Source organism: Chroicocephalus ridibundus, chromosome 18 (assembly GCF_963924245.1).
Source record: "Chroicocephalus ridibundus chromosome 18, bChrRid1.1, whole genome shotgun sequence".
Taxonomy (NCBI): domain Eukaryota; kingdom Metazoa; phylum Chordata; class Aves; order Charadriiformes; family Laridae; genus Chroicocephalus; species Chroicocephalus ridibundus.
This window is the reverse complement of record NC_086301.1, coordinates 6828119-6854695: the sequence shown is the minus strand read 5'-3', so window position 1 is coordinate 6854695 and position 26577 is coordinate 6828119. Positions and strand designations below refer to the sequence as shown.

At 47.3% G+C, this 26577-nt stretch overlaps 1 protein-coding gene across 7 annotated transcripts in view; it reads right to left on the bottom strand.

The window, feature by feature from the left end:
- The window catches only part of ARHGAP32 (Rho GTPase activating protein 32), a 254756-nt gene that overhangs the window by 40492 nt on the left and 187687 nt on the right, over positions 1-26577 (bottom strand). For 4 of the 7 annotated variants that reach the window (XM_063355088.1, XM_063355086.1, XM_063355087.1 and 1 more), the window contains 2 exons: positions 21287-21337; positions 18553-18627 (listed from right to left, as the gene is read on the bottom strand). The exons of 2 other annotated variants lie outside the window; for them this stretch is intronic. In XM_063355088.1, coding sequence (XP_063211158.1) covers positions 18553-18627; positions 21287-21337 — 126 coding nt within the window. Of the gene's footprint in view, positions 1-9538; positions 9676-18552; positions 18628-21286; positions 21338-26577 lie in introns of those variants that run through there. One more of the 7 variants, XM_063355092.1, reaches the window with a different exon arrangement.

The window sequence follows — 26577 nt, the reverse complement described above, 5'->3', positions numbered from 1 at the left end:
TTTAAGCCACTCGGTCCAGGTTAAAATAATTGTCTTGTTTTCTGCCTCATTAAGCGGAGTCCTGCAAACACCCTCCCGCAGTCCCAGCGCAGCAGCCCGGGACGCTGTCAGGGCAATGCCCCAGCAGGTCCAGTAACCACAAATTCACTTCTCGAGCGGGAAGATTCGCATGGTTCCTTGGTTAAACTCCACTTCCCGCACCGCTCTTCTCTCAGCCGCTGCCGACTCTGTGCGAGAGCTCCTCAGGCTAAACCCACCTCAGAGTTTTAGACCCACACAAGAATGATTCACTGATCGGAGTGGGGCTTCTGCCGGGTGGGGAAGAAGAGAGAACGGCAAGAAAATCCAAGCAGTTGTCTCTTTGCCGACAGGTTATGAAAAGGAAGAGAAAAGCAAGCTGGTGTCTGATAAGGATAAGCTCTCCTTATAAGCTGCGGGGGCTGTCGGGGGGCTGCCTTTCTGCCAGCAGCAATAGAAGGTGAAACGCTTTCTATCCTGCTTCCAAGCCCTCTGGCATCGTTTGACCCTCAAACCAGCAACGCATCCTAAGGGAGGTTTAATTCCTGATGCATTTTGGGTTAGATGAAGCTAGCGCGGCAGTCCCAGTTTCTGGATAAGCACCGATGCCAAGGTTACTACCAAGAATAAATGTTTTCTGCTCCGAAACCCTGGTCCCAAGCCTTTGCTGTCCCAGTGGTGACAGCCAGCACCAGCAGGCGATGCTCTCCTGCTGCAGCGCAAACAGCGGTCCTACGCCCCTACACCCATTTGCCGATCTCAAAATAACCCAGAATTAGCGACTGCGAGGAAATTACGGAATCAAGGCACAGGGGTTAGACCAGAAACAAATCTAAAATCGTTACAGAATAAGCAGATGCGAATAGACTAATTAGTCCTTTTCTACCTTTAGCGTCCCACTAATAGAGCGGGGATGTGATGAATCTGAACCATTCACTGTCTGTGCCGCCGTGTGAGGTGTTCAGGGTGACAAGTGACATAGGAGTAACTCCAAATGACAAAGTAGCATTACTACCAGACAATTTTACAGGGTTGCTACAGGCAGAGATGCTGAATTACCAACTGAAAGGCGGATTTAACCACTATAAAACAAATAGTTTAGCAAGAAATTGAGCCTTTCCTCAAAGGGGCAGGGACTAATTCTCCTCAGAAAGGCAGATTTGGCTAAATATCCTGGCCTGAACCAGCAGAGACAAATTCTCCATCTCGCACGGTGAGACTGGCTGGAAAAAAAAAAACCAAAACCCAATCAAAACCCAAACAAAAAAGCCCCAGCTGAGGCTGGACTACTCGTGAAGTTTTGTTGGCACGAATGTGTCAATTAGGAGTGCGAAAAAATATCACACCCGTAGCTGCCATAACCGCGCTGGCCAAAGCCTTTACACGGTGGGAAGGGAGGGAGGAAAAAGGAATCCTTGTGCCAGGTAGTTGATTGTGGTTTTGGGAAGCTGCCATACACTGTACCTCCCCGAGGAACATTTATCAATCAAACCACGCCGGCGTTGCTATTCCACCAAGCTTTTGTAGTATAAGCGAGGCCCGAAATTCCCCTGACATTGATAAAAACTATTAAATAACAATTACTTCATTAAAAGCAGGGCTTGTTCACCCCGATGGCGCAGACTGAAACGGCACGTCAGGATAGACTTTATGCGGCTTGTTCGCTGGAGAAATGTCAGCCAGCAGCTGATTCCCAGTCGTTTCATGGCTGGTTTTCAGCACAATATGCTTATCCTGGGTTAATTTTGGAACTCACTGAAAGCTCATGGGGATCTCTAGGGATATGTCGAGGTCTCCTGCATCTTCCCGGGTCACCGTAGCACTCCTGCCGCGCTCCTACACCTTTCTGCGGGGCTGCACTGCGAGCTAAATCACTGCAGCCACCCGGATTAAAAGTAATCTGCTGAAGGTGATGCTCTTAGAGCGGAGGAGCGTGAGCAGTTGTGGCAGCCCAAGTGAGGGGGCGGCGGAGCAAAGCGCAGGAAACCAGACCTTCTTACGCCCAGCTCCTTGCCAAAGCCAACACGCTGCAAAACTCTACCCTCAGCCCGCTGGCAAAGGGGCTGAACTCGCTGGGGCACAACTAAGCTGTAAAAGTGACAATTCCTGATCCCTCCTGTGCCTGTACAGCTCTAACAGGGGTGCGATTTCTGCCCAAGCACAAGTCCAGGCTGGGTGGAGAATGGGTGGAGAGCTCTTCGGGGAGAGAGGACTTGGGGGTGGTGGTGGATGAGAAGCTCAACACGAGCCGGCAATGTGCGCTGGCAGCCCAGAAAGCCCCCCGCACCCTGAGCTGCATCCCCAGCAGCGTGGGCAGCAGGGCGAGGGGGGGGATTCTGCCCCTCTGCTCCACTCTGTGAGACCCCCCCGCAGCGCTGCCTCCAGCACTGGGGCACCAACAGCAGAAGGACACGGAGCTGTTGGAGCGGGGCCAGAGGAGGCCCCGGAGATGCTGGGAGGGCTGGAGCCCCTCTGCTGGGAGGACAGGCTGAGAGAGCTGGGGGGGTTCAGCCTGGAGAAGAGAAGGCTCCGGGGAGAACTTCCAGCCCCTTCCAGGCCCTAAAGGGGCTCCAGGAAAGCTGGGGAGGGACTCTGGAGCAGGGAGGGGAGCCATGGGACGAGGGGGAAGGGTTTTACACTGGAAGATTTGGAGGAGATATCAAGAAGAAATTTTTCACTCTGAGGGCGGTGAGCCCCTGGCCCAGGTTGCCCAGAGAAGCTGTGGCTGCCCCATCCCTGGAGGGGTTCAAGGCCAGGTTGGACGGGGCTTGGAGCAACCTGGGCTGGTGGGAGGTGTCCCTGCCCAGGGCAGGGGGTGGCACTGGGTGGGCTTTAAGGTCCCTTCCAACCTAAACCAGTCTATGGTTCTATGAGTCTATACTCTGGATTTACACCCGTAATATTAGAACACAGTCCACGGTACCACATGTCTCAGCCCACACTTCAGAAGTGTCATGTCTGCGACATAAAACTCTTCCTGAGACCCCTTTTAAAATGTAATCTGCAATTACAATTGCCAAAAGTGTTGGCAGCAAAAGGAAAGGCAGGATGGAAAAGAGCACTGGCTCCTGACTCCTTGGCTTTGAAACGTGGGGAACAAACAGGAGGAGCCTTTTAATAAATGCAGCCTTACTGTGTCCCTAAATTCATGTTGCGCGTGCATTTTCTTTCCCCTTTCAGTAAGAAAATCCCCATGATGCAAAGGCTCTGAGAACAAAATACAATCCAGTCCCAAGCCCGCAGCCCTGGACAGCATCTCCCCTCTCGCACACCCTGCCTCCTTCCACAGACCGGGGGAAAACAGAAGAGAAAAGCCAACAGATTTCAAGTCTTGCATATTTATGCAGGCAAAAAAGGTAAGTGCGCGCTCAGCAGACATCAGGGTGCATGGTGACCCAGCGATGTATTTTGAATGGGATACTGGCAGCTGCCTACGGGACATTTTCCCAAACCCACTGCCCGTCCCCCTGCAACCTTACCGGGCTTTGCCAAGGGAAAACCACCCTCCAACAAGCAAATAAAGACCATCTGCCTGATCTCCTGTTGCAAGCACGAATAGTTTGGGGTGGAACTCAGGCCCAATCTTTGACAGCAGCACGTTTTCTGACACAGGGTCAGTAACCTTCGACTCTAAGAGAAGATGTGGGGGTGTACGCTGCCCCACAGCCCGCCCCACAAGCAGTGATTCTGGAGACTGCAGAGCCCAGCCGTCCCCTGCCGCCAGGAGAGCTGCTGCTAAGGTCAAAAGCAGGAACACGTGTGGCCGCATAGTTTAAAATATATAAACAAACTGCAATACCCAGTCACAAAATCAAAGCTGGAAAAAGGTGTGGGAATGCCGTAAAAAAAGCACAGGTAGGTATTACAAAACAAAAGTGAAATCCACCCTCTCTGAAGAGAGATTTACAGCAAGTCGAGCTCAAATTTTTCCAGTCTATTAGCCCCTGAAGACCCATTCTCCTCTGAAATTAAAACTCCACTGTGGGGAGAAAAAGAGCAGCACCAGACTCTTTTGAAGAACGAGCAGCACCAGGAATCGGGGGATGAGAAGCGGGGTTTGGTTTTGCCACATCTTTCCCGTGCTCCTGATTCTGCAGCCCCTCAGGGATACGTTTAACTGTGCGGCAACCGAGTTCAGCTGGTTCCCCACACAGCGTCAGTTACCTCAGCCCCTGCTTAAAACCTCAGTAAATATTTTTAATATCCATCTTAGAAAGACATGCTCTGTGGACCCACATCATGCCGAAGAGAAATTATACAAAGCCAAGAACTGAGTCACATCTCCCAGTTCTCTGTCATGTTCCTTAGCAACAAGACATTTTATTCCTTTCCTCCTGCCACAGCAGATTCTATTTTGGAAGCTAATTTATACAGCCCTAAAAAACCCAACCAGAATCTGGAACCACGCACCATCAAGCAGCGTCCTTTAGTCCTTGAACAGGATGCTGGTTTTGAAGAAGGACCAACCAACACCGCACCAATAATTGCACTAATCTCTACACTGGGCTCCCTCCATGGCCATAAAAGTTTTCAGAAAGAGATTGTAAAATTCCATAGATGTGAGAGTTCAAAAATATCCTTCTATCTCCAATAACCTTCATAAACGTGTGCTTACTGATTTGCTCTATAAAGAAAAGAAAAATAAACTAAAAATGCTGCGTGCTTTTTGATGCTGCAGCATTTATCTTGTGCCAGGCTGACATCAGTTAAGGCTGGCCTCTGTATTTGTGAGGAGTCATGAAATATGTTAAAGGTGATTAATTTCAGTGTCATTAGATAAAAACCATTAAAATTAACTACGATGACAAGAACCAGCCAAGAATAAACACATATTTCCAGCGATCACGAGAGCACCATGCACATGGAGAGTAAAGTAGGTCATCGCCACAGATAAGTGCTGTTGCTGTTCTTATTTACAAAGTCCAGTAATAAGGAAGCTGCACTTATTCTTGTATCTGCCCGGGCTTCTGGAACCATCCTTTGGGCAGTGCCCGCAAGAAACAGTCTCAAAAACCCTGCAACTCTTCTTGGTGTTGCCAGCCTCAGCCGGTGGCTCGCGTCAGGGTACCGGCTTATTTTGGTGCGCGGAGGGAACATCAGAGATGGGCTTGGCATCCCACTCGGTGCGCCTTCGTGCCCAGATTACACAACCTTCGCTGCATTTGGGTCTAATTAGCCCTCATCCAGAGAGAGCGAGCTGCGAATTCAGAAGCTGACAGCATATCTGACCAGCAGCATTGATTGCTTTCAACATTATCGATTTGACTGAAAACACACAACTGTGAGGAGATGCACAAGGATTATCTACAATTTGAACCGTCTGGAGAAGGTTCTTTACGGCTATGAGAAAACGTGTATGAGGACCGTGACCCATTTACAACGGCAAAAACTGTTTCCACGCTCATCCTCACCAAATTTGTTATTTGTAATTGGATAAGAACAATAACCACACGGTTAGCTAGATGCAGAAGTATGTCACCTCCCCATAGATAGCAAAGTTTGGTACCAAGAAATCTGTGATACCTTCCAAAAAGATGCCCGAGAGACTTGTCAGAGACTCTAAGGCCATAATGGAGCGTTAAGATAATATGACCTGACCTCCTGAACAAACCAGCACAGGACATCTCTGAATTAATTCCCTGAAGCACAGCGTACCTGCCCCGAGGGAAGCACTATTTGGTTAGGAGATAGGAATCAGTTAAAGGAGAGAGGTTTCAAAGGTACACGGGCTGACAAAGTCAGTCTATTAATTCTATTAACATGTTTGAATTGTATCTGGAAAAAAGAAAGCAGCGCTGACTAAGACAGTGTTAGTGACAACGCAGCAGGGATGGGCTTTGGTTAGGGACCAGGAGGGTTTGCAACTGGAGGTGAGGAAATAGTAAGGGACGGGGCTGGAGCTCAAAGAAAACAAGTTATCAGAGGCCAAGGCTGGAAAACAAGTGGGAGCTGAAAACAAAACGATCGACGTGAGGGCATTTAGCACGCAAGGCAGCGTCAGGTAACACAAAGAGGTCACAAAGCGGGACTGGGAGACACGGGGGGCAAACTGGGAAATGTAGAGCTAGGAGAAAAATACCAAAAGAACCACCCAGAATATCTTTTTCATTCATATTACATTTTGCTCAACCTCTGGGTGTTCTAGCAGAGTTCAATGCAGTCCTTTTGCTTATCTCGCTTACCTTGGAGATTAATGATCTTCTTGAAAAATAACGTTCTGACTCAGGTAACTGTTTCACTAGCACAACTAAACATCGGATCTGTCCGTCAGGGAGCCAGTGGTGGTCTTTCTCCCACGTTCACTTTGGGATATCACGATCATTCCACTTTGCATGCCCTTGCACGCACTACACCTATAGACACGTGAGATCTTGACATCATAGAATGGTTCGGGTTGGAAGGGACCTTAAAGACCATCTCGTCCCAACCCCCTGCCATGGGCAGGGATACCTCCCACCAGACCAGGCTGCTCATCAACATCAACATGCACTGAAGCCTTTGTGTAACACTAAATTCGTGCTACTGTACCTCTAATACTTACACAATTGACATAGTTTGAGAAGAAACCCTCTTTTAGAACATCAACAACCAAGTAAGCATCAACGTCAACCAGGTAATTGTGTTAGATGCTCTCCAGATACTTGCAAATAAGGAAGAGAGGGGAGAGCAATCAAGAGCCAAGATGCCACCTAAGCCATTAGGTGACACCAGAGCAGGTTCAACCGTACCTCAGCCAACTCTGCCAGAACATTCTCCAGCTCGACAGTCTCCAGTGATGAAAGTGCCACACATCCTCTGTTGGTAATTACTTCAGTTGCTAGCTGTCCTTACAGATGGAGTTTCTTAATGGCTGACCTCAACCTCCCTTTAATACAATCTAAACCAAATATTTATTGTCCTGTCTACAGCAGCCACGGCTTCAGAGAAGTCAAGAATTGACAGTTCTCAAACTCCTACTTATTTGAAGGCAAACCGCCTTTGCCCTCCCTTATTCAAGCATATATTTGCAGGCAGCATCCTTCCTTGACCAGGAGGCTTCCAACCAAATGGAGCTGCAGCAGAAGAGGCTGCTCGAGCCTCACCCACACCAGTTCTCCTTCTGCCACAACCGGCGGCAGCGCTGCAGGAGATTTTCCAAAAACTTGACAGTAACCCAAGCCAACCCTGAATAACATCAAGTACTTTGGACACGCACTTGCAGCCCGGAGCTCTCGCTAGTCATTCAAACACAAATCACGCTGCAGCCCGATCCTAACATCAGCTAAACCGGGATAACCGGAGTGACTGCGGCAGTCAAGTTACCCCAGTTTTGCACGGCAGCACGCTCCGGCCTGAGTGGTGGGAGGAGGCACGCAGTGAAAAAAGATCTGCCATGAATCAACAAACAACAGAAGCTGAATAATGAGGAGTTTGGCAGATGGAGCCCAGTCCTGGAGCAAGAGGGTGTTTGCTCTTACGCAAGGCCTTGGGAAGACACTGGGAGGAACCTCTTTATTCCATCAGAGACATGAGCAATCCATTGGGAATAAGGAGGGGACTCGGGTCAGAGCACACTACCTCCCTTCCCTTAAACCACACGGCACAGCCGCTACTTCAATCCCCAGCGTACAGACTCTTCTGAAGCATGCGGTACTCCCAGTGTGACCAGTAACGTTGCTGCCGCTCTCCCAGTCCCTTCACAAACGCTGCCTATCTCTATTTTCACTAGCCAGAGGGCAGCTGTTCACAGCCCAGAGCAGCTGCTTCCAGATTACGGTGACCTGCTCTTCCAAGATTGATATCGTTCTGCTTCTTTTCCTATTTACAACGTGGACTTTCTAAATTATTTATACTTCAGCTATTAACACCTGCTTAAGCCCTGAGACGATTTTGCCTTTGGAAGCAAAATTTCCACTCACCTGGAGTGGAAACAATACTGAAGACCACAGACAAGCGCCTCATTCACATTGCAGTCACTTTATACACACCGGCAGGAAACAATAGCTTTAAAGAGGATGAAAATGACATCCTCCCATACATCCCGACGCAGCTAAAGAAGTGTAAAAAAGCTCTACTGAAAATGAAAATTGGGCCCACTACGTCTGGGGATTTGCAGTGAACTAAATCTGCTTGCCGAGACTTAGGAATGCAGATATTGCATTGTTTTGCCTGCTTTATTCTTTTCCTTTATCTTACCAGTCCAGAGCTTTGATTTCAAGTGAGGCTCTTTTATCATGCCTGTGTGGTGCCCAGAACAAAGGAGGTCAGGGAAGAGTGGAAAGGGAAGGCCTCCTGTCTTCTCTGTCATAAGTAATAAGATCCTGCAGGGCATTCAGTCCTTAAAATGGACTATAGCTTCCAGGAGGTTTTCTGAGCAAATACGAACAGACGAGCCGTGGCTCCTTGCAAAGTGTCTACTATGATCATGGTAACTATTCTCCCTGGGAATTTATTTTCCAGTGTGTACATTCACCGCCCCGGGGGCTCCAGTGAACAAAGGACCAGCATTTTTAAATGGGAAGCCCCCTTCTCCTGCACAACAGCATCGATAATTTTAATGCTTAGGAATGTGCCAGTCGGGGGAGGAAGGGAAAACAAAAAAAGATAAAGTGATATGCAAAAATCTATTGAAATTCAAATTGTAGACATTCCCATCTGTCAGCTGCCTCTTTGGGAGCTGGGTATAAATCTGAGGAGGAAGCACCGATCCCATCTCCGAGACCCCAAGGACCCTGCGGGAATACTTGACTGCGCCGGAGGGGGCCTGCAAGCTGGAATTCCTTCTGGCTCCGGACCTGGATGGGAATCCTGACACAAATCAGCCTAGACATGAAAGAGGCTCCCTTTAACAGCTCCAGCTTGCTCCACACCCATGACCCCAGAGTAATAAACCAGTTTACAACCATGGACCTGGCGAATAGAAAGGCGCAATAGAAACCTGAAGCCAGAGATTAGCAAAAGGGAAACAGAAGTAAAACAATTAGCAAGGCTGGGGGAGGGGGAAGAATGCGGTGTTAATCAGTCTTCGGTTGGCAAGGGAAGGCAACCATCAAGCCAGGCAACCTGCCCGAGGGCACGGATCCCTGAGGATCTTCTCTCCCAGCAGGAACAGCCGGGGCTCTATCCAGCAGACGGGGTGCCAGATCAGAGGGGAAACTAGAAATTACCGGGTAACAGGTACTTTTTCATCTGGCTAAAACCACGATCCGGCTAAAACCGTCATCCCAGGCTTCCCCTCCTCAGCAGAAGGCATTTGAGAGCCCCGATTGCATTGCACGGCTGTGAGATCAGCTCAGCTCCAGGCCACCTTCCCGCACCGCCCGGCCACCGTGCCCCAGCCTGAGCCGAGCCACCACTCTCCCACCGGAGAAAAACCTTCGTTCAAAGACATTAATCCCCCCCAAACCGCACATGAAATAGCTGCCAAGTTACTAAGCAACAAGTGGGCGCAGGAACCTAAAAACACTCCGCGAGCCTTACATAAGAAAGACGCTAATGCGACGGGGGGGTGAGAAAAGACCCCAGAAGAGCCCTCTCCTACCTGCTGGTCTCCGGCAGACGCTCGGTGCCGGTGCCTGGCTGGGCTCTGCCCGCCGGCGGAGGGGAGCAGCGATGCGGGAGGTGCGGGGGGTGCTGCCGCCTCCCGCCTGGCCCCTCCCCGCCGGGACCGGCTCCACCTCCCGCAGGTGCCTCCTTCCAGCCCGGGTCCCGCTGGTGGCCGCGTCCCCCGCCCCCGCCTCGGATGCTCTGGAGCCGGCAGCCAGGGGGTGCCTCTGCCGCCCCCGGGGCGAGCTGGCCGGGGGGTTGCTCTGCCTCCCCTGCCCTCCCCGGGCCACCCCCCTCCCGCCCCGGGCAACGGCCCTCGGTGGACAAAGGGCAGAGGATCAGAAAGGCAGCGAAAGCAAAACTCAGCTCCGTCCGGGGAATATCAGACCCATAACCTCATAGAAACACGGAATGGTTTGGTTTGGAAGGGACCTTAAAGCCCATCTCGTTCCACCCCCTGCCCTGGGCAGGGACACCTCCCACCAGCCCAGGTTGCTCCAAGCCCCGTCCAACCTGGCCTTGAACCCCTCCAGGGATGGGGCAGCCACAGCTTCTCTGTTCCAGTGTCTCATCACCCTCAGAGTAAAGAATTTCTTCCTGATATCCAATCTAAATCTCCCCTCTTTCAGTTTAAAACCGTTCCCCCTCGTCCTATGGCTCCCCTCCCTGATAAAGAGTCCCTGACCTCTCATAAGCCTTTTATCAGGATGGACCCGGGCTTGCCACCCTTTCTGCCTCCAGGAAAACACACCAGCACACTGAACTACGCTCAAATTTATCCACGGCTTATCTTTGCACCAAGCTAAACCGCACCTTTGTGCCTCCAAAACTGCAGAGAAACACCGCAGTAAGGGCCAAAGCCCCATTTCATGAAGTCTGCAGAGGCTGGGGGCACGTCTGCGCCATCGTTTCAGTGCAGGTCTCTCACTGCAAATCCTCAAGCCCAAACGAAAAGGCTGCCTCAGTGTGTCCACAAGGAAGGGAGAGATGCTGAGCATTCTTGAATGCTTCCACGGAAGCACGTCCGGACCTGCAGACCGGACACGGGCTGGGCCACGCACACGTGAGCCCCATCTGCCCCCGAGCTCCGGGGACAGCAGAGACACTTTGCACCCAGCGTGTCTGTTTGGTTAATCTAATTACAGTGCTAAAGAAATTATGTCCCCTCCCACTCTGAGTGGCTGTTAACCAGCACAGTTTGTGGCCGCATTGATCAGATCATCGAAAACAAAACTCAATTAAAAATTCTCCGGGAGTTCCGCTACTTAAAAACAAAGCAAAATGACACGGATCGTTTTACAGTGACCTAGTTAACAGCCCAGCTCCGAAAAACAGGCTGTTTCAATGCACCACACTCCGAGCAGCGAGCACAACACACCGAAACTCCACTTTCCCACCAGCCACGGCATCCCTGCTCGCGGCAGCGGGGACATAAGGGTCAAGGGGGTCGGGGACACTTCAGCCACCAGCCTTTTCCTGGTGGCAGTGAAGCCGGTGGCATTACCTGCCTTTACGGCACGCTGGAGGAATAACTGCTGCTGCCGGTCTGTCTGACCACGCCGGCGCCCAGCTCCTGGGGTCAGACGAGGCTGCGATGCAGGTTATCCATCTCGGTAATTGCTGTCACACACTCTAAAATGTGGGCTCGCTAGGTAAGACGGCCAACCTCAGGGTCAGAAGGATTAAAGAGGAATCTGCTTCTATTTACGCAGACGTCTTGATCATCAGGAGGGTAAAACTCAGTTCTTTTGGTGTTCACAGTTTCTCCTCAAGCAAATGTGTTATTTTCAAAATTGTTTGCTGACTCATATCTCCAAAGAATGCCTGTTCCCCAGCTTCTTATTACACTTGGTATTTATTACTGGAACTGTTTTGCTTGGACAACAATCATACTATCACATTACTTTTTTCCTTAGCAGCCAAGCATGACTCCTAAATCCGGTTTTACATACAATTCTGAATACAAAACCTTCATCCTGGTACCAAATCACCGTTCCAGGAACGTTCTTCCTATTGAACCCATTGATAAAAGTTGGTAAAATCCCAAAACAAATGGGGAACGAATACAACAGAACCAATGCTGTTCAAAATTTACACACAAAATGCACATACAACAATTCAAAACAGCAAAGCAGTATATGGGACTGCAGAGCAGTGACGCTATCAGCTACCCAAAACTGCCAGGGTGTGTTACGTGGTCCCTACATTTTGCTTTTTAATGCAGGCCAGGCTCAGGCAGGCAGAATCCTACGAGGCCGATTAACCCCGTTGTGACAAACCGTTCCAGCTTGCATGGTTTGCTGGGGCACAGATTCACACCCGGGCCGGAGATGGCACAATCCTATTTTTGCTAATCAGAGCAGGAATATAACCGCAGCGTCGCCAGCAATAGAGAGCTCCCGCAACTGCAGATTTGGGTATTACCTTGGAAAATTATTGCTGTGAGGATCAACAGGGCTCGAGGAGGTATTGTACTACGTGGTGCCCAATGGGACACCTTTGCCTCACCTGCACTCTGTTTCCTGTAAAGAAAAATACCTAATGCTTGTTACCAAACCCCTTTCTCATAGGAATGAAACCCGAGCAACCAGCGATGTGGTGCTTCTGCTCCTGGAAACAGCAAGTCCGCGGTCGGCACGGCACTGCATCACGGCTAAGGAGCTCGTTCCCATCTCCACATGGACACAACCCCTCCGGAGCTCCTCCTGGGGCTCGCGGGCTCTGCCCCGGCCAGGGGAGCTTTGCCCTCCACTGCCCTGTCCACTCTGGGACGGCCTCTTGCTTCTTCTCCATCTCCTGATGGAAAAGAATAAAATAACCTTCACACGTGGGTCTTATTTTCTGTTCCTAATTTCTTTTGCCTGACAATTTTAAGCAAGTGAAAGAGCCGCATTCTCTGCTGCTTACGTGTTCCGCAGCTTGCAGTGGAGCAGAAGAGGTGGATAATGAATGTCTATCTTTTATACACAGCTAACAAGCCCAAGCATTTGAAATCATAGACAAAAAATCATATACACGCTTGTCACAAATCCAGTCCTTAAAGCATTCTGTAGTTTAACCTATCCTCCCAAAGTCATTTCAGCCAGAAGCACTGGGAAGGCAGAGCAAGCTAAAAAATGTTATTAATATACCCCGTAGCTTCTTCCATTTTCTGGTTTTGCAAATTTAACCACTGGAGGAAGCTTCAGGCCATCATTAGAAGTTAGGCAGCCAGTATTTTTCAATGCTGCTTCTTACTCAGCTAGATTTATCCTGCAATCAAATACTTCCAAAATGCAAAAAAAGACACCCCCCCCAATAAACAAAATCCCCTTTTTTAAAAAAAAAGGCTTTGGGGGAGAAACTAAGATGATAGATGAAAGAAAAGTGGGAGATTAAAAGGAACCCCAAGAGAACAGCACTCCATGGGATAATCTCAAATAAATTTGCTGTCGTTCAGAGAGCTCTCAGAAACCAGGTTTGACAGGGGGTATCTCATGTCCCAGAGCACCTGGGCAATCACGTGGTGACTCGCTCTTTTGGTGGCCGTAGCCATGGTCTGCCATGGCTGTTCAGCTTTGCAAGAAAAAATATTCCAAATATTCCATTTGCAAAGGTAAAAACACAGCTAGGAATGCTGCAATGCACTGCCAGGCGGGTAACAGGACTTCCACTCGCCTCTCCTTTAGCCAAAGCAAGTTCCCACGAGAACAAGTGACGGGATTTGATGCCAGCTCCCCACTGCAGCAACGGGATTAAATGCTGAAGAAGAACGAGCGCGGCACTGACACAAGCTCTTAAATGAAATCCCGCAGATGAAACTTCAGATCAGCAAAGTCTTCTGAATTAATCACAGACACGGGCTGACTCCTGAGCTAGCGAAGCAAGTCCAAAAGGCCAGAGTAGCGTTACGATCTGCAGTTTGCAGCGGCTGAACCCCCTACCAGGGAGAGGGGAAGGGAAGGAGGGAGGACAGAGGGCGATGGAGAGACAGAGAGGGGCAAGGTCCTGCCTTGGCTGCTTGTCTTTCTGGTGGAAACATGCCACAAGATCTTGCCAAGCAGCCAAACATACCCATTTCCACGTGTTCCCTTAAGGATCTTCTCAAACATACACCTTAGCCGTGCCCAAACCCAGACCTTCTGAGAAAGCCAAACAACCCTCATGGATTTCCCAGCATATATTCTCCAGCTCCACTCACTTTTAACATTAATTTCTAGGTTCACACAGACACTTTCTTGCAGTTTAGCAAAATCACCGATCCCTACCGGCATCAGAGCCCCAGGCAGATGGGGTCAGAGCGCAGGCACCGCTCCTCGGCATAGAGAGGTGACGGTGGAGCTGCTCAGCCTTTGTGAACCTCACAGGACCAGGTTTAATTGGAGATTTGAGATATGCACCGTCACGACCCTTGATAAATCCACATGCCAATGCAAGAAGAGATCAGAGCTATGTGCTATTACCTAAGGTTAAAGCTGCCTGAAAATACTTCTAACCCACAACTTGACTCCCACTCTAATTTACAGAATTATTCCGGAGAAAAGAGGAGGAAAAGCAGAGCAGCACAAACTACCTCTTCCCATGATTTCAAAGCTCTTAGCGTAACTGCGGAGTTTTGCTCAAGTCAACTATTGTTAGAGTTAAGTCCCATTTTGACAGAGCTTGTGAGAAAGGAAAAAATATCTAGTTTAAAAATAACAACCCCCCCCAACCTGTGTAAGTGGAGAGCAGGCAGAGTGAGAAGGAAGCAGAGAACACGCGAAAAGAAAGCTGGCCTTACTAATAGCACATTGGTGCCTCCAACTCCCCTGCACACAGCCAAGGTTTACCGCTTTATTTCCCAAGAAATCACCCTACTTCGGCGGATTCAACCTCTCAGAAAAGGTTAAGCATGCCAGCCCCAAACGCCGTGAATGTTTCCGTAACAGAAACACTAATATATCTCTTTCTTACTTACACAATACACAGATCTACATAATTAATTCCGAACTGATGCATACCAATCCATACACCACGCTTGTTCGCTTTCTTTCCTGATTAAAATTCCCCAAGAAACATGGCCAAGACTTGCCACAAAATTACCTGTCGAAGTGCGGGATGCCTGAAGCTACTGTCTATGGGTTGAGGTTCTTCAGCAAGGCTCCGAGGCTGCGAGTGACCACCCTGGAGGGAGAAACTGCGCTAGAGGGAATGCAGAAATTAATCCGTCTCTTCCTTCTTTCTACCTGTGTTTCAGGCACTTCCCGGTGCCTTCAGGAGGCCGGAGGCTGATTTCCAGAGCTGTAATTACACCAGGAGTGCCTCCCAGTGGAGATGCGGGATACGCTGACGGAAGATGATTCTCAACTGGGAGAGCGACAAGTTCTGCTACTCCCCTGACATATCCTAAGCTGACAAAAGGGCCCTTCTGCCACCCCCACTGGGCGGTTAGGGTGGTTTTGTTGGGATTTTGGGGGATTTTTGGCCGATGTGTCAGCTCTGGGTACCATCTTTTTCCTGCTTACAGCAGACTGAGCTATGCCAGGAAAAATGTGAGTGCGCACCTGGCTGAGGATGGGGACAGAGACCTCGTTCTCTGACGCCCTGCACCTGTGCTGTGCCCAAAATTGTACAAAGCAGCCCAAAAGGTCAGCAATCACCTTTTTCACTCAGTTTGCACTTGTGCGAATGATCACACAGGGTACCAGGTGATGCTCACGTGCAATTACTGAACCCCCAAAACTACGTACTTTGCACACATGCCATTTGTTTTGGAAATGACAACCCCCTTCTTGGGGGCTGGGAGGGTTTAGACAAAAAGGTCTGGTAACAGAGTAGAAAACTCTCTTTTTCCTTCAGTGAAAAAAAGAAAAAAAAAATATATAAATGAAACAGCAGAACCAAACTGTATCCTTCTCCCCATTCTTCCTCTTCCACAGGGAAAACTCCACACTTCCAAATCCAGGCCTCTTGAAGAAAACATCAGCCAATTTACTCACAAATACCTGATAACCATCGAGACGTGTTTCCACAGCACCCAGGAAGTGCTCCAAAAATATCTATTTGTTCAGATTGCAAATACTGCATCAACTACTGCATCCTTACCCGGAGTCTGCGGGTAAGGAACAACCATGGGGGCTTAAAGGCAAGACGGACGCTTGGTTCATACTGCTACTGTCAGAGGACATCTGCACTGTTAAAGGATTAAAGGATTAAGAAGGAAGAAGAAAATACATTTACTTCCTAATGCTATGTATCCTTAGGAACTTATTTGAAATACTTAAAATTCTTACTCGTCTCTTATTTATGAGCTAGCCAAGATTTATAGATTTTATTTAGGTGTACAGGAAAAGTATTTCAGATCTGCCACTGAAGGCTAAATTCAAAAGCAAGTTACATATAAAAATATGTTCTCAGAGGCAGAGGCTCATTGCAGCGTGCAGAAAACATATTTGACGCTCTTTAACTTTGAAAACTTTTCTTCAGCTCTGTGTAAATACATTACTTGTCCCCGTTTGGTAGAGGACTCCCAAAACTGTTCTTCATTGCCATCTGCATCCATACGTACCTGCAACCCTCTTGCAGCTTCCTAAAATGATAAATTATGGAGCAACTTCAGCCATCCTCAGGGTCCAGAGGACAACGCATCAAAAACGTGCCCTCTTGCAAAACGGGACATTTAGAAGAGAGTTCACAGCTTCGGCTGTACAAATCGCGCTGGAAATGCTGTGCCTCACCGGCTGGCTGTGGGGAGAGCCATGGGGCTACTGTGCCCCCGGTATGGGGAGGGAAGAGCCTGGGTCGAAGAAAAATTCCAGAGCACTGGAGCAGCAGCCCCAGAGAGAGAGACCTGCCTGGTTCCTTCTCCCAAACCAGCGCGGAGAATGCCAAACACGACACACGGCTCAACGCTGCCCGGCTTCCTAAAGCAAAATTCAACTTTTGCTGCATCTGCTCCCCCAACAGGGGTGAAGAGAGATGACTCTTCTCCCATTGCTGCCGTTGGGATGCCGACATATACCCATGCACGCTTGCCCAAAGAACACAGGATCTGTACTTCAGAGATTCTGCCAGTATCTGTTCCCAGCACACGGGCTCGAGGGAGCTCTTCTCCCCAGCTCGCACTTTCTGGCAAAATCACAGCTTTTATGGTGCGATTTTCATAGGAGACCAGATGAATCCTGTATATAGCAGCATTTCCACAGATCAGCCCACAGTGCTCGTCCCTTTCTATTTCTGCCAAAAAACGGGAAGGAAAAAAAAGAAGGGGGAAGAATCACTTGAAACAAGGGAGGGAGAGCAAAGAGGAAGGAAGACTCCAAGGAAATGAAAAACTCACAGGAAAACGCTGCTGCAGTTTTGATTTGTACTTCAATTCCGCACACGAATTTAAAGATTGAAGAAGCCTAACCACTGCAATAGCCTGTGTTATAGCTGTGCGCAGTCCTGGGCAGTCACGGCAATAAATCCCTTTCTCCTAAAACCAGGTAATTACCGCAGCAGTTCAGATTAAATAAGCACTTTATCAGAATTCACGGCGCTGAAAGCAAGCAATGCAGCATTAATAAGTTTGGCATTCTTAATGTATCCAAGATGCAAACTACCAGCAAAATAACACTGCTAAAAAAGTTTCTTATTTTTTTAAAGGAAGCATACAACACTTATTACGGGAGTAAAATAAAGCCTTAAAGCCTAGTTAAAAAATAAATCTGCCTTTGGTGATTTTAGACGGTAACAATGGAAATAGAGACAAGGGTTTCAGCAGAGGCAGAGCTTTGCACATAGGCAACCACAAGAAGATTTGCAATCAGCTGAAACGCAATTAGAAAAGATGCTTGCCACTTACCAGGCGCTTACAGTCCCCGAATTGCCCAAACATTAGCCTCCTTAAGAAACTGAAACACAACCCCAGCGCTGCGGACAGCAGGACCCGAGCGAGCTCTGGCTGGCCGTATTTATTAGCATCACTTCAATATCAAATAGCCATTAACCGATTCATTTTACCCAAAGAACCGACTGGGAGGATCTCCATGGCAGGTACAGTTACCCTGCAAAGTCATTTCAGCCTCAATACAACGGGCCTGGATGACACAGAGGGACACCAGAGAACAGCACGTTGTCTGGACAATTTGCAAGAAATACGAGGCGTCGCCTGCCTTTACCGTAAAGCCCCGATCCAGGCTGTTGGGAAACAAAACTTACAGCTTGCTACTCAGTCTCTCCTCAAATTCCACTTAGATTTTCTTTCAAAGCCCTCAGGACATCCAGGAAAACAAAAGTCCAGATATGATTAACAAAACAACAAAAAAATTGAAACGTCTGTTATCAAATACCTCTCAATAACTGACGATCAAATTGTTTAAGTACATAAAATGTACCAGAGACGTATCTCAGCTCCACTGGAACACTTTAATTTTACTTAATGTTCATTTTGAAAAGCTATAGTGACGTTGTCATGACAATGACAACACAACACCGTTGTTTTCTGCTATCACCGTGCAACTGGGTACACATTAGGGTCATTCACGTCGCCATAAAATCTAGTATTTAACCACATTTCTGTTCTCTCTTATTCAAGCAACCTCCTTCCTCCAGAACATGGTCAAAGAGGGTTTGGCACACTCTTTGGGTAGATCTTTCTGAGGCACAAATTGCAAGCCTGGGAAAAGAAGACGACTTTATATTTAGAAATTCAGCAGTTGGGGAGGGGGGGGGGAAGCATCTAATTTCTGATACAAGACTAATAGCCACGTAGGCACCGACACTGCGGAGCGTTCCCTCTGCCAGCCCCGCTCTGGCTAAGCTGTACTCTGAAGATTTGGACTCTCACTTGCACAAAATTCGCCTGCAAAAAGGCAGATTCTTAGAATCAGGCAGATATTAAAACCAAAAAAAAAAAAAAGAAAAAAAAAAGAAAAAATAAAGAACTATTTCAGCTACATCTAGCTTCTGTACCCAAAGCTAGGGTGTTAGTAAGAGGTTATTGCTATCACGTACAGCGTTAGACTTGGTTAGGACCCGGAGAGACTGGTTGTACGTAACGGGCTCTACCTGAGCTCGGCTGGGACTGGTTGAGAGCCTCTGTAAGATGTGCAGGACCTGGCTTTACACTATCCATCTCCAAATCTGCACATCATTACGGCCAGGCGGGAAGAGGGCAGAGGGACAGACAGAAGGCAAGAGAAAGGACAAAGTTAAATCAAAGCATCTCCCGGAAAAAACGGCAGGAGACTAACAATTCAATTTGTAGAGACAGGAATTAGAGAAACAAACAGCGCTAGAGAAATCCAGATTTCAGTGTTATGTGTTCTAAGGTGTTGCTTCTCTGGCATGTTCTAGACCTGAAGCGTCCTTAACTAGCAACGTCTGCGTGCAAAAAGAAGCAGTCTAAGTGAAGTGACATGCCCACCCCACAGGCTGAATAGCAAAAAAAGATGAGGTGAGATGAAATAAGCACAGTAAACACCCAAATCCAAGGAAACTTGCGCTGCCAAGGATGAAGGTGGATGCTACTGGTACCTGAGCAACTGGGCTTAGAGCTGGCTCAGGTGTGACCACAGCGTGCGCAGTCTAGTTCTCAACTCCACTGCAAACACGCGTATTACGTGCACATATCACTGCAACCAGAGTTGTCACTGTAAAAACAACTTTAAAAAAATTATATAAAGTAGGTCTCAATTTAGATTGGCAAACGCTAGTGGAAGAATCAGTGATTTTAAACAGAGCTGCATCTTGCGCAATAATGCTCTTTGGTACGGTTGGGAGACTAAAGCTTTAGAGCTCATTTGCAGGGGCACTCTGTCCCAGTCTCAGTAACATACCTCAGCCCTTGCCTCCCTGGTCACACCTCAGCTGGTTTTACCTGGGGAAGCCGAGGGCCAAAAAAGAACTTCAGTGCCTAAAAACTGCTTCACGAGCCCAGGAAGCAACTTCCCCCTAACACCAGCGAAGTCTGAACAGGACCTCAAGGCTTCCCTACTTAAAAAATACATAAAATATCTTCCTGAATTACTACTAGCAGCCACCACGTGTGGGACACAGCAATATTCTAAACAAGAAGCCCCATTCTAAACTGCCCCCAGAGCAGCGCTTGGGCACGTGAGGCTGCGGCATGCCATCTCTCTCACGGCGCTCTGCGCACGGCCATAGCCAAGTCCCTACTTTCTGTTCCAACTACATGACTCGCAAAGGGACACGGCTGTCAAAAGACATTAATTTCACATGAAAAACAAGCAGAACCACTCATAAGCTTTATACCTTTGAGTAGAAATATTATAGCTGCTCTGGTGTGGAACTCTTCCTTCTCACAAGCAGCTTACCAAGGAGGGCGGCTCTGCAGGCTGACCTTCCAGGTGGGGTTAGGCAACCAGAAATCTGGCCTTCTGTGTATTCCTCTTGAAAAGGGCAAAAAGCCCAACCCCGCCTTTATTACCTGAAGTTAACTGCTACCAATCCTTGGCAGGAATGGCTCTTCAAAGGGCTCAGGGATTCAAGGAATTTGACTATAAAGGAGGAAAAATCTTTTCTCCGTACCTGTAAGTCCAAAGGGAACTCCTTGGATCTTACAAGCATTCACTATCTTGATTCCTCCCAAACTTCTTGGCAGTTTAGTCATTTAGCAGTGGGTACAGCCAGTTACAGCAATAAATTTTGCCCTCATTCTTACAAACTCTACCCCAGTTTAAATAGTCCCTGGCTCCTGTTGTTGGTTTGGCTGTGTGCAGTGGAAGCCTCACCACACGCACTCGCCGTGTTCATATCTGAAATACAAACCCCGTTCTGCCCTTCCTCTCTGGGGCTTCTGCCTTTCTGTCTGGAGAACATCTGACAATGCTGGCACCCGCTCAGGAAGGTGCTCAGAAAGTGGAGTCTTCACACCAGAAACAAGAAGTTTGCTGTCAAATAACATTCTTCCGGAGGAATTACGGGGAACAGGACCCACATGCCATCTCCCCACGGTACGAGGGTACTGGTGTGCAGTCTCCATGCCAACAGGCTGCAAGTGTCTATGTGCACGAGGAAAGCATATATATACATGCATAAATATACATATTATATATTTTGTTATATATACCTACCTACAGTATATGTATATCTAGTTTTAAGACTGATTTAGGAACTCCAAACAACATTCCGGGGTCAATACATGTGAATGAGACCTTTACTGTAAAAAATGTTCGATCTATGGACACAGCCTCTGATTTTACCAATGCCAGGTTATCGCTCTGAGGTTTAGATTAGCACTAGCAGGATCTAAAAAAGCCCGTGGCAACACAAAGCAGGGCTCTTGGATACAGAAGCCGTTCCCACGTAACTGCACAGCTTCCCTTTGGGCAGTGGGAGATGCTGAGCACAAACATCATTTCCTGATCTTAAAAAAAAAAGAATCTCTGCTGCTGAAGATTTTCAAGTTCTAACAAACTCAAAGAGCCATGTTTAATTCCTCTCCATCACCCATTTTTAACTTCTCTTTCTTTCAAACTGACATTTGTCTTTGGTTGCCTGGCACTTAATTCCTTTCAGTTAGGGCTTTATTGATTCAAAATGATTCTACCATCTCCAACAGAAGATCAGTTTCTTTGTTTCCCTGCTGTATTGTTTTATGTCCAAAGAGCTTTTAAAAAGGCACGATAAGACTAAAGGTTTGGTTTGGTTTCCCTGAATATCCTTCAAAGCATCAGTGCTGCTGACCTGCATGTCCAGAAGATGGAAAAAAAAAAGAGAGAAACACAGAGAGAGGGAGAGAAAGAGTGAAAGAAGAAAAAAGGAATAAATGAAAACGTACAAGGGGGGAAGTAGCTCCAAGACGCTGGACGGGCTCCGTGGGCAGGGGAGACTGGGAAGGTATAATTAAAAAAAAGAAAGAAAGAAAGAAACAAACAAAAAGAAGCTGGTTAAAACATGCACCCATTGCAAATGGGTTAATTTCACATAAAGCTCAGCGAGGCTATACACAGCGCCAAATACGACCACCGACCCAGTCCTTCAAGCTGTTTGGCGCTTTATTCCCTAAACACTTTGGCAATTCATTAGGATCCAAGAATTCCCCAGCCAGTGTGTCCCAGCTCAAAAAAAAAACCCCAAAAAACCCAACCAATAAAACCAAAACCAACCCAATATTTTGCATGGTTGAACTTTTAGCAGGAGGCCCATCCCTGCTGAGCAAGCGAGCGGAGCCCGGGATTTGTTTGCGTTACTTCCCGTGGCTGCTGAGCATGTGTTTATGGTTAAGCCCATGTTTAAGTACTTTGTTGAGTCAGAAACAGGGCTGGAAGATGTACCGTTTCTTTATGGAGATGGACAATGCCAACCACTTACAAAAAAGAAAACAACTGCCAGATCTGTAAGTTTACATTTTTGCCTAATTCGGTTCCTTACACATTTAGCTTTCCTCCATTTCTAATGGTGCTAAAGCAGACATCTGCCTTATTTCTCATTCTCTGCAAAAAGAAAACCAAAACTGTCTCAAGAGATTTGTCTCAATTTTGTCTCAATTGTCTGTGTTTTCCTGTTGACAAGAGGTGTTCTTCCCAAAAATCATTAATTGCAGAGAAGGCAGAGACTTGGCTCTTGCTGCCAAGTGTTAGCTTTTTGTGTCGGGGTTTTTTTTTGGATGAAAGAGAGAAAACACAAAGTCCAGGAAAGAAGAGATCGGCCCAGCTCAAATCCGGGGGTTAAGCAAGTTGGCATTGTCCTGCTGAAGTCTCCCTGTGAACACCCAGCCCAGCAAGGCTCAATCACGGCGGCTTTCGGGGCCTTGGAGAAATCTCTGCAGCACAGTCTAAAGACACGTGCGAGTCTCCCGAAGAAGTCGTTTTTACACTTTTTTTTAGGCGTTGATCTTTCATCCCGAAATCTCCGCTCACTCAGGGCTCTGCCTGAGCTCCACGGGAGCCACGAGAACAGGATTTCTGGAAGGATTGGTCCTGAGGGCTGTCAATACCGAGAGCGCTTTTTCTGTCTCCTGGGCGGCCCCGAGCACCTTGGTGTGTTCATGCCCTGCCTGCTTCCACGCTGGGAATGGATGCCTGGCTTGGCTCAAGAAAATTTTCATTTAATTTGGCTTTAACGAGGCAGTCGAATGCTGAACCCCAAACAATTGGTTTGTTTACATAAGATTAATGAGACTGGTACTAACTGCATACATTTTATCTTTCTGTGTTTTCTTTATATGCACTCGTCAGTGTCAAATGGCTGTTCAACCCAGGCACCTGCAGAATGTAACTTTTATTTGCACCTTGTTCTTCCTGGTTTTTTTTAGTTAAAAAAAAACAAAAAAACAACAAAAAAAAACAAACCAAAAAACCCAGTCTTTGTTGTCCAGGGGTTAGCAACTAGCCTGTTTCAAACCAGGCGTGACCTCTTAAGAGTCTGTTATGATTGCAACAGCTCTAAGACAATGAATATAATTCAGTTTGCATTTTTGCAGTTAAAATTAATTCATTCAGCGCCGTACCAGAGCCTTCAGGAGGTCAGAACAGAGTCTGTTGCCTGATCCAGACCTCAATTTCCATCCTCCTGTAGTTTAGTGGATTATCTGTATTTGGCACGCTGACCCAGATTAATCTATTTAGGTTTTAAAAAAATATTATTAATTTACAACAGCTTGTAATACTAAAAAGTACCCTTTAATGTGTCCTAAGTTGCGTATCGTAAGAGTACATTTACCTGTTAAATTTAAACAAATGAACAGACGGGACAGTAATTTGAAAAATCCTCCACAAAGTTGGGCAGAGCTGCTGGGGTTATTCCTGCTTTTATCCTAAACAAGACTGAGGAACTGGTGAGAACAACCCCTGACATTTTAAAAACGGTTATTGTTTTGAAAAAAAGAAAGGGAAACATTACCTTCTCATCCCCCAAGTCTTCACTTAAGCTCTAACCGTCCCAAGATGCTACTCGTTAGCAAAAGACAGCAAACAAATTGCGTGTATGAGGTGAAGCGTGAGATGCGATTTTAAATATTGTTAAACCACAAATATCCACAATTAGGAGAAAGGACGGACTGAAACAGATAACTGAGACGTGCTGCTGTTAACATTGCCGAAGTGACGAGTGGGGACAATATGGATGAACACACACACATGCTCTTCCCAGAAAAGACCAACCGGAGACGGACAGAAGGGAATGGGAAGAGTGAACACGGCCACAATCTCCAGGCGATTCCCAAAAGCTCACTTAGAAGGAAAAAACAAAACAGCTATTCACTTTTTTTTCTGCTAAGCAGCACAATGAATATTTAAAAGATTCACTTCTCACCGAATATCTGAAATTCAAATGCAACCTTTATCCTCTGTCTTTTTAAAAATCCTTACAAACACAAGCCGATTCCGTCTACTGCAGTACCGAAATTCCAATTCAATATAATAATTTAGGCTAAGAAGTTATCACTGCAGTATTGTAACCGAGTAAGAATCCAGAAAGAATTTAGGAAAAAAGGCAAGTGCTCAAGCAATCTGGGCTTTGGTGAGCCCACGCTACCTTCCTACATAAACAGGATTATCAGTTTGCTTCCCACCTGAAAAAAAAAGCATTTTCTTACAGCACCGAACATGAAAAAAATGGGGCATGGGCTTAGTACAATACTGACGGGAAAATACCAGCTGCAGGTAACTGCAGGACCCCCTGCGCACCCCTTCTTTCCTTATATGAATTTCTCCTGCGTACTGTGTTTGAAAAAGGAAAAGGCTGACCAATTTTGTTAAGCAGTAATGAAAGGGACTTTAATTTTCAGGGGACAGCCTGCGTGCGCATACACGCACGGATCCATACACGTCTCCGCGAGCATCCCTGCCCTCGCAGCACTTTGGGAGACGACAGCTTTGACAAGCCACACTTCAGTGTCAAGCGTATTTCAGAGGTGACTCAAGGCAAAACCAATATTCTTTCTTATTGCTTTGAATTTTCCAAATTGAATAAAACAGACAGTTTTCCTGTATGGTCCCTTTTCTCTCCTTTACCCCAGGCAGCAGCTGCGTTATCCCTGCTGTAAACGTGCACCTCCCCAGTCAAAGAAAATATCATTTCTAAAAGCAGAGTTTGCACTTAAACCTGACCCTCCTCTCCCATTCCCCGTGTTTCATTTTCATGTCAACCTCAGTCATTATTTGTACTGCATTACAGACCACTGCCGTATTTTATGGTTCTATTAGCATGCTGTCCCCATCGCTTCTGCAAATCAAACCTTCTAATTATAAATAATAATAAAAAGGCAGGGCAGGAAGTTCTTTGCTTCCCATCTGCTTTTCATTAGATTGCTCAACCCCGCCAAATCTAGGGACAATTAAACAACACAAGGAGTTTTATGTTTGTAAATTCCTTCGTGGCAAAGAGCTCTATGCTGCAGATACAAAATGTCCTCGATGCTCTACACATCATATTTTGATTAAAGAAAATAAAGTTTGCACGCTGATAAGTATGTCTTATCAAGCCCAAATCTAAAACTTCATATTAATTCTAAATGAAATGCCCTGCTAATGCCGAGTAAGGAGAAAAGCTCCAAGTGGTTCCTTTTAGAAAAGTCTGTATTTCATTGGGAAAAGCCAATCTGATGTTTTAAATACAGATAAGGGGAGAAAATCAGTTGATGTGGATATTTATGTGGATGAGAAATACCCTGTATGTTTAAGCCACAGGTTAGAAGACACTAAACCCATGGAATACGGGTGAGGAAAATGCAAGCTCTCCTGCAATTCCCAGGCAGGCCCTGGAGGAACCTCTCGGAAAGCTCCAGTTTCCCATTTCCCAGCAGTGCTGCCCGAGGCACTGGGTGCTCCGCGAGCCCCCGCTGCCCCGTGCCACCCTCTGGAGCTGCGCTGCCCTGTACAGCCGGGGTAACCCAGCCCAGGGACCGCCAACGCTTCCTCCTCCCCTTCATCCTCTCGCCCCGGCATTTTCTCCTCCAGGCAGAGAGATTCCTCGAGTTCCCCAGCATCACCCTCAACACGCCTCAACTATGGGAACCTCCTCCCTGGCTCCTCCTCTAACAACCCAGCAAAAGTCTTCCAGGCTTCAGCCTCCACACCACCGCTGCCGTTACTTCCCAAGGTGGAAAAAATAGAAAGCATAATGCTCCAAAGAAACGCTCTCATCAATTCTGCGCGCGAAGGAAGGGCAGGGCAGGATGACAAGAGACAGCTGCGACGCCCGCTCGAGCAGCCCTTACATCTGAAAGCTCGTTAGTCGTCTTCTAGAGCAGCCTTTTGCCTTTAATTGTACGCAAAGAACAACTATCAGGGAAGGTCAACAGGGACAGCCTCATGACTTGGCAATATCTTTCAACTTATTACTTTTAACAGGGCTTGGGCTTTTGGTATCAACTGTATAACAAACATTTCCCAGGACTGAAAGAGGAAATCCACCCCCTAGTGTGTTGTTAAAGCCAAATAGAATCTATTAATCTAAGCTGCTTCGTTATCTCTCATTAAAGCAGAGCAAGAAACTATTCACTAGCAGCCCAGGACGTTTAATTGCCTGAGCCATATTTAATAATAAGCACTTGCTTATGATTGTATCTATCAGCCTGGACTTTATTCAGATTTAAAGTTGCCCTTGTCGACACGCTGTGGCTGCCGGGGCAGGGAGAAGTGACTGATCCCAGCGTTCAGAGACCAGCTTCAAACACTGGGCAGATACTGGACTGATGGAACGACCACCTGCTGCAGCGCTTTGAATTGCGAGTGATCTCTGTGACACTGATTCTAGCAAATATGTTTGTGTGTTCCCAGGAATAACAAAGGCTGGAGATGCCAGTGGCTGTGAAAACTATTTCCCTAAACCGGCCGCTCTCTGAAGCGGGCAGACGAACGCAGCGCGCTGATGGCTTGGGATGCTCACCTCTTCTTACCGCTGAAGCAAAAGCTCCAAGCTGTAACCCAAGATCTGATAAAATGCACTTCCCTTCGTAGAAGTCAAACTTTCGAATCACATCTATTTGTTTTAAAGTATCAAGTCAGCAATCTTATAAGATAAGGAACACCATTAAAATGAAGAAAACAGATGAAAAGAACGCCAGTTAACCAGCTTTCCAACTCAACTTGCTTTAAGAAAGATCAGCAACTTCAAACTGCTTTCTCT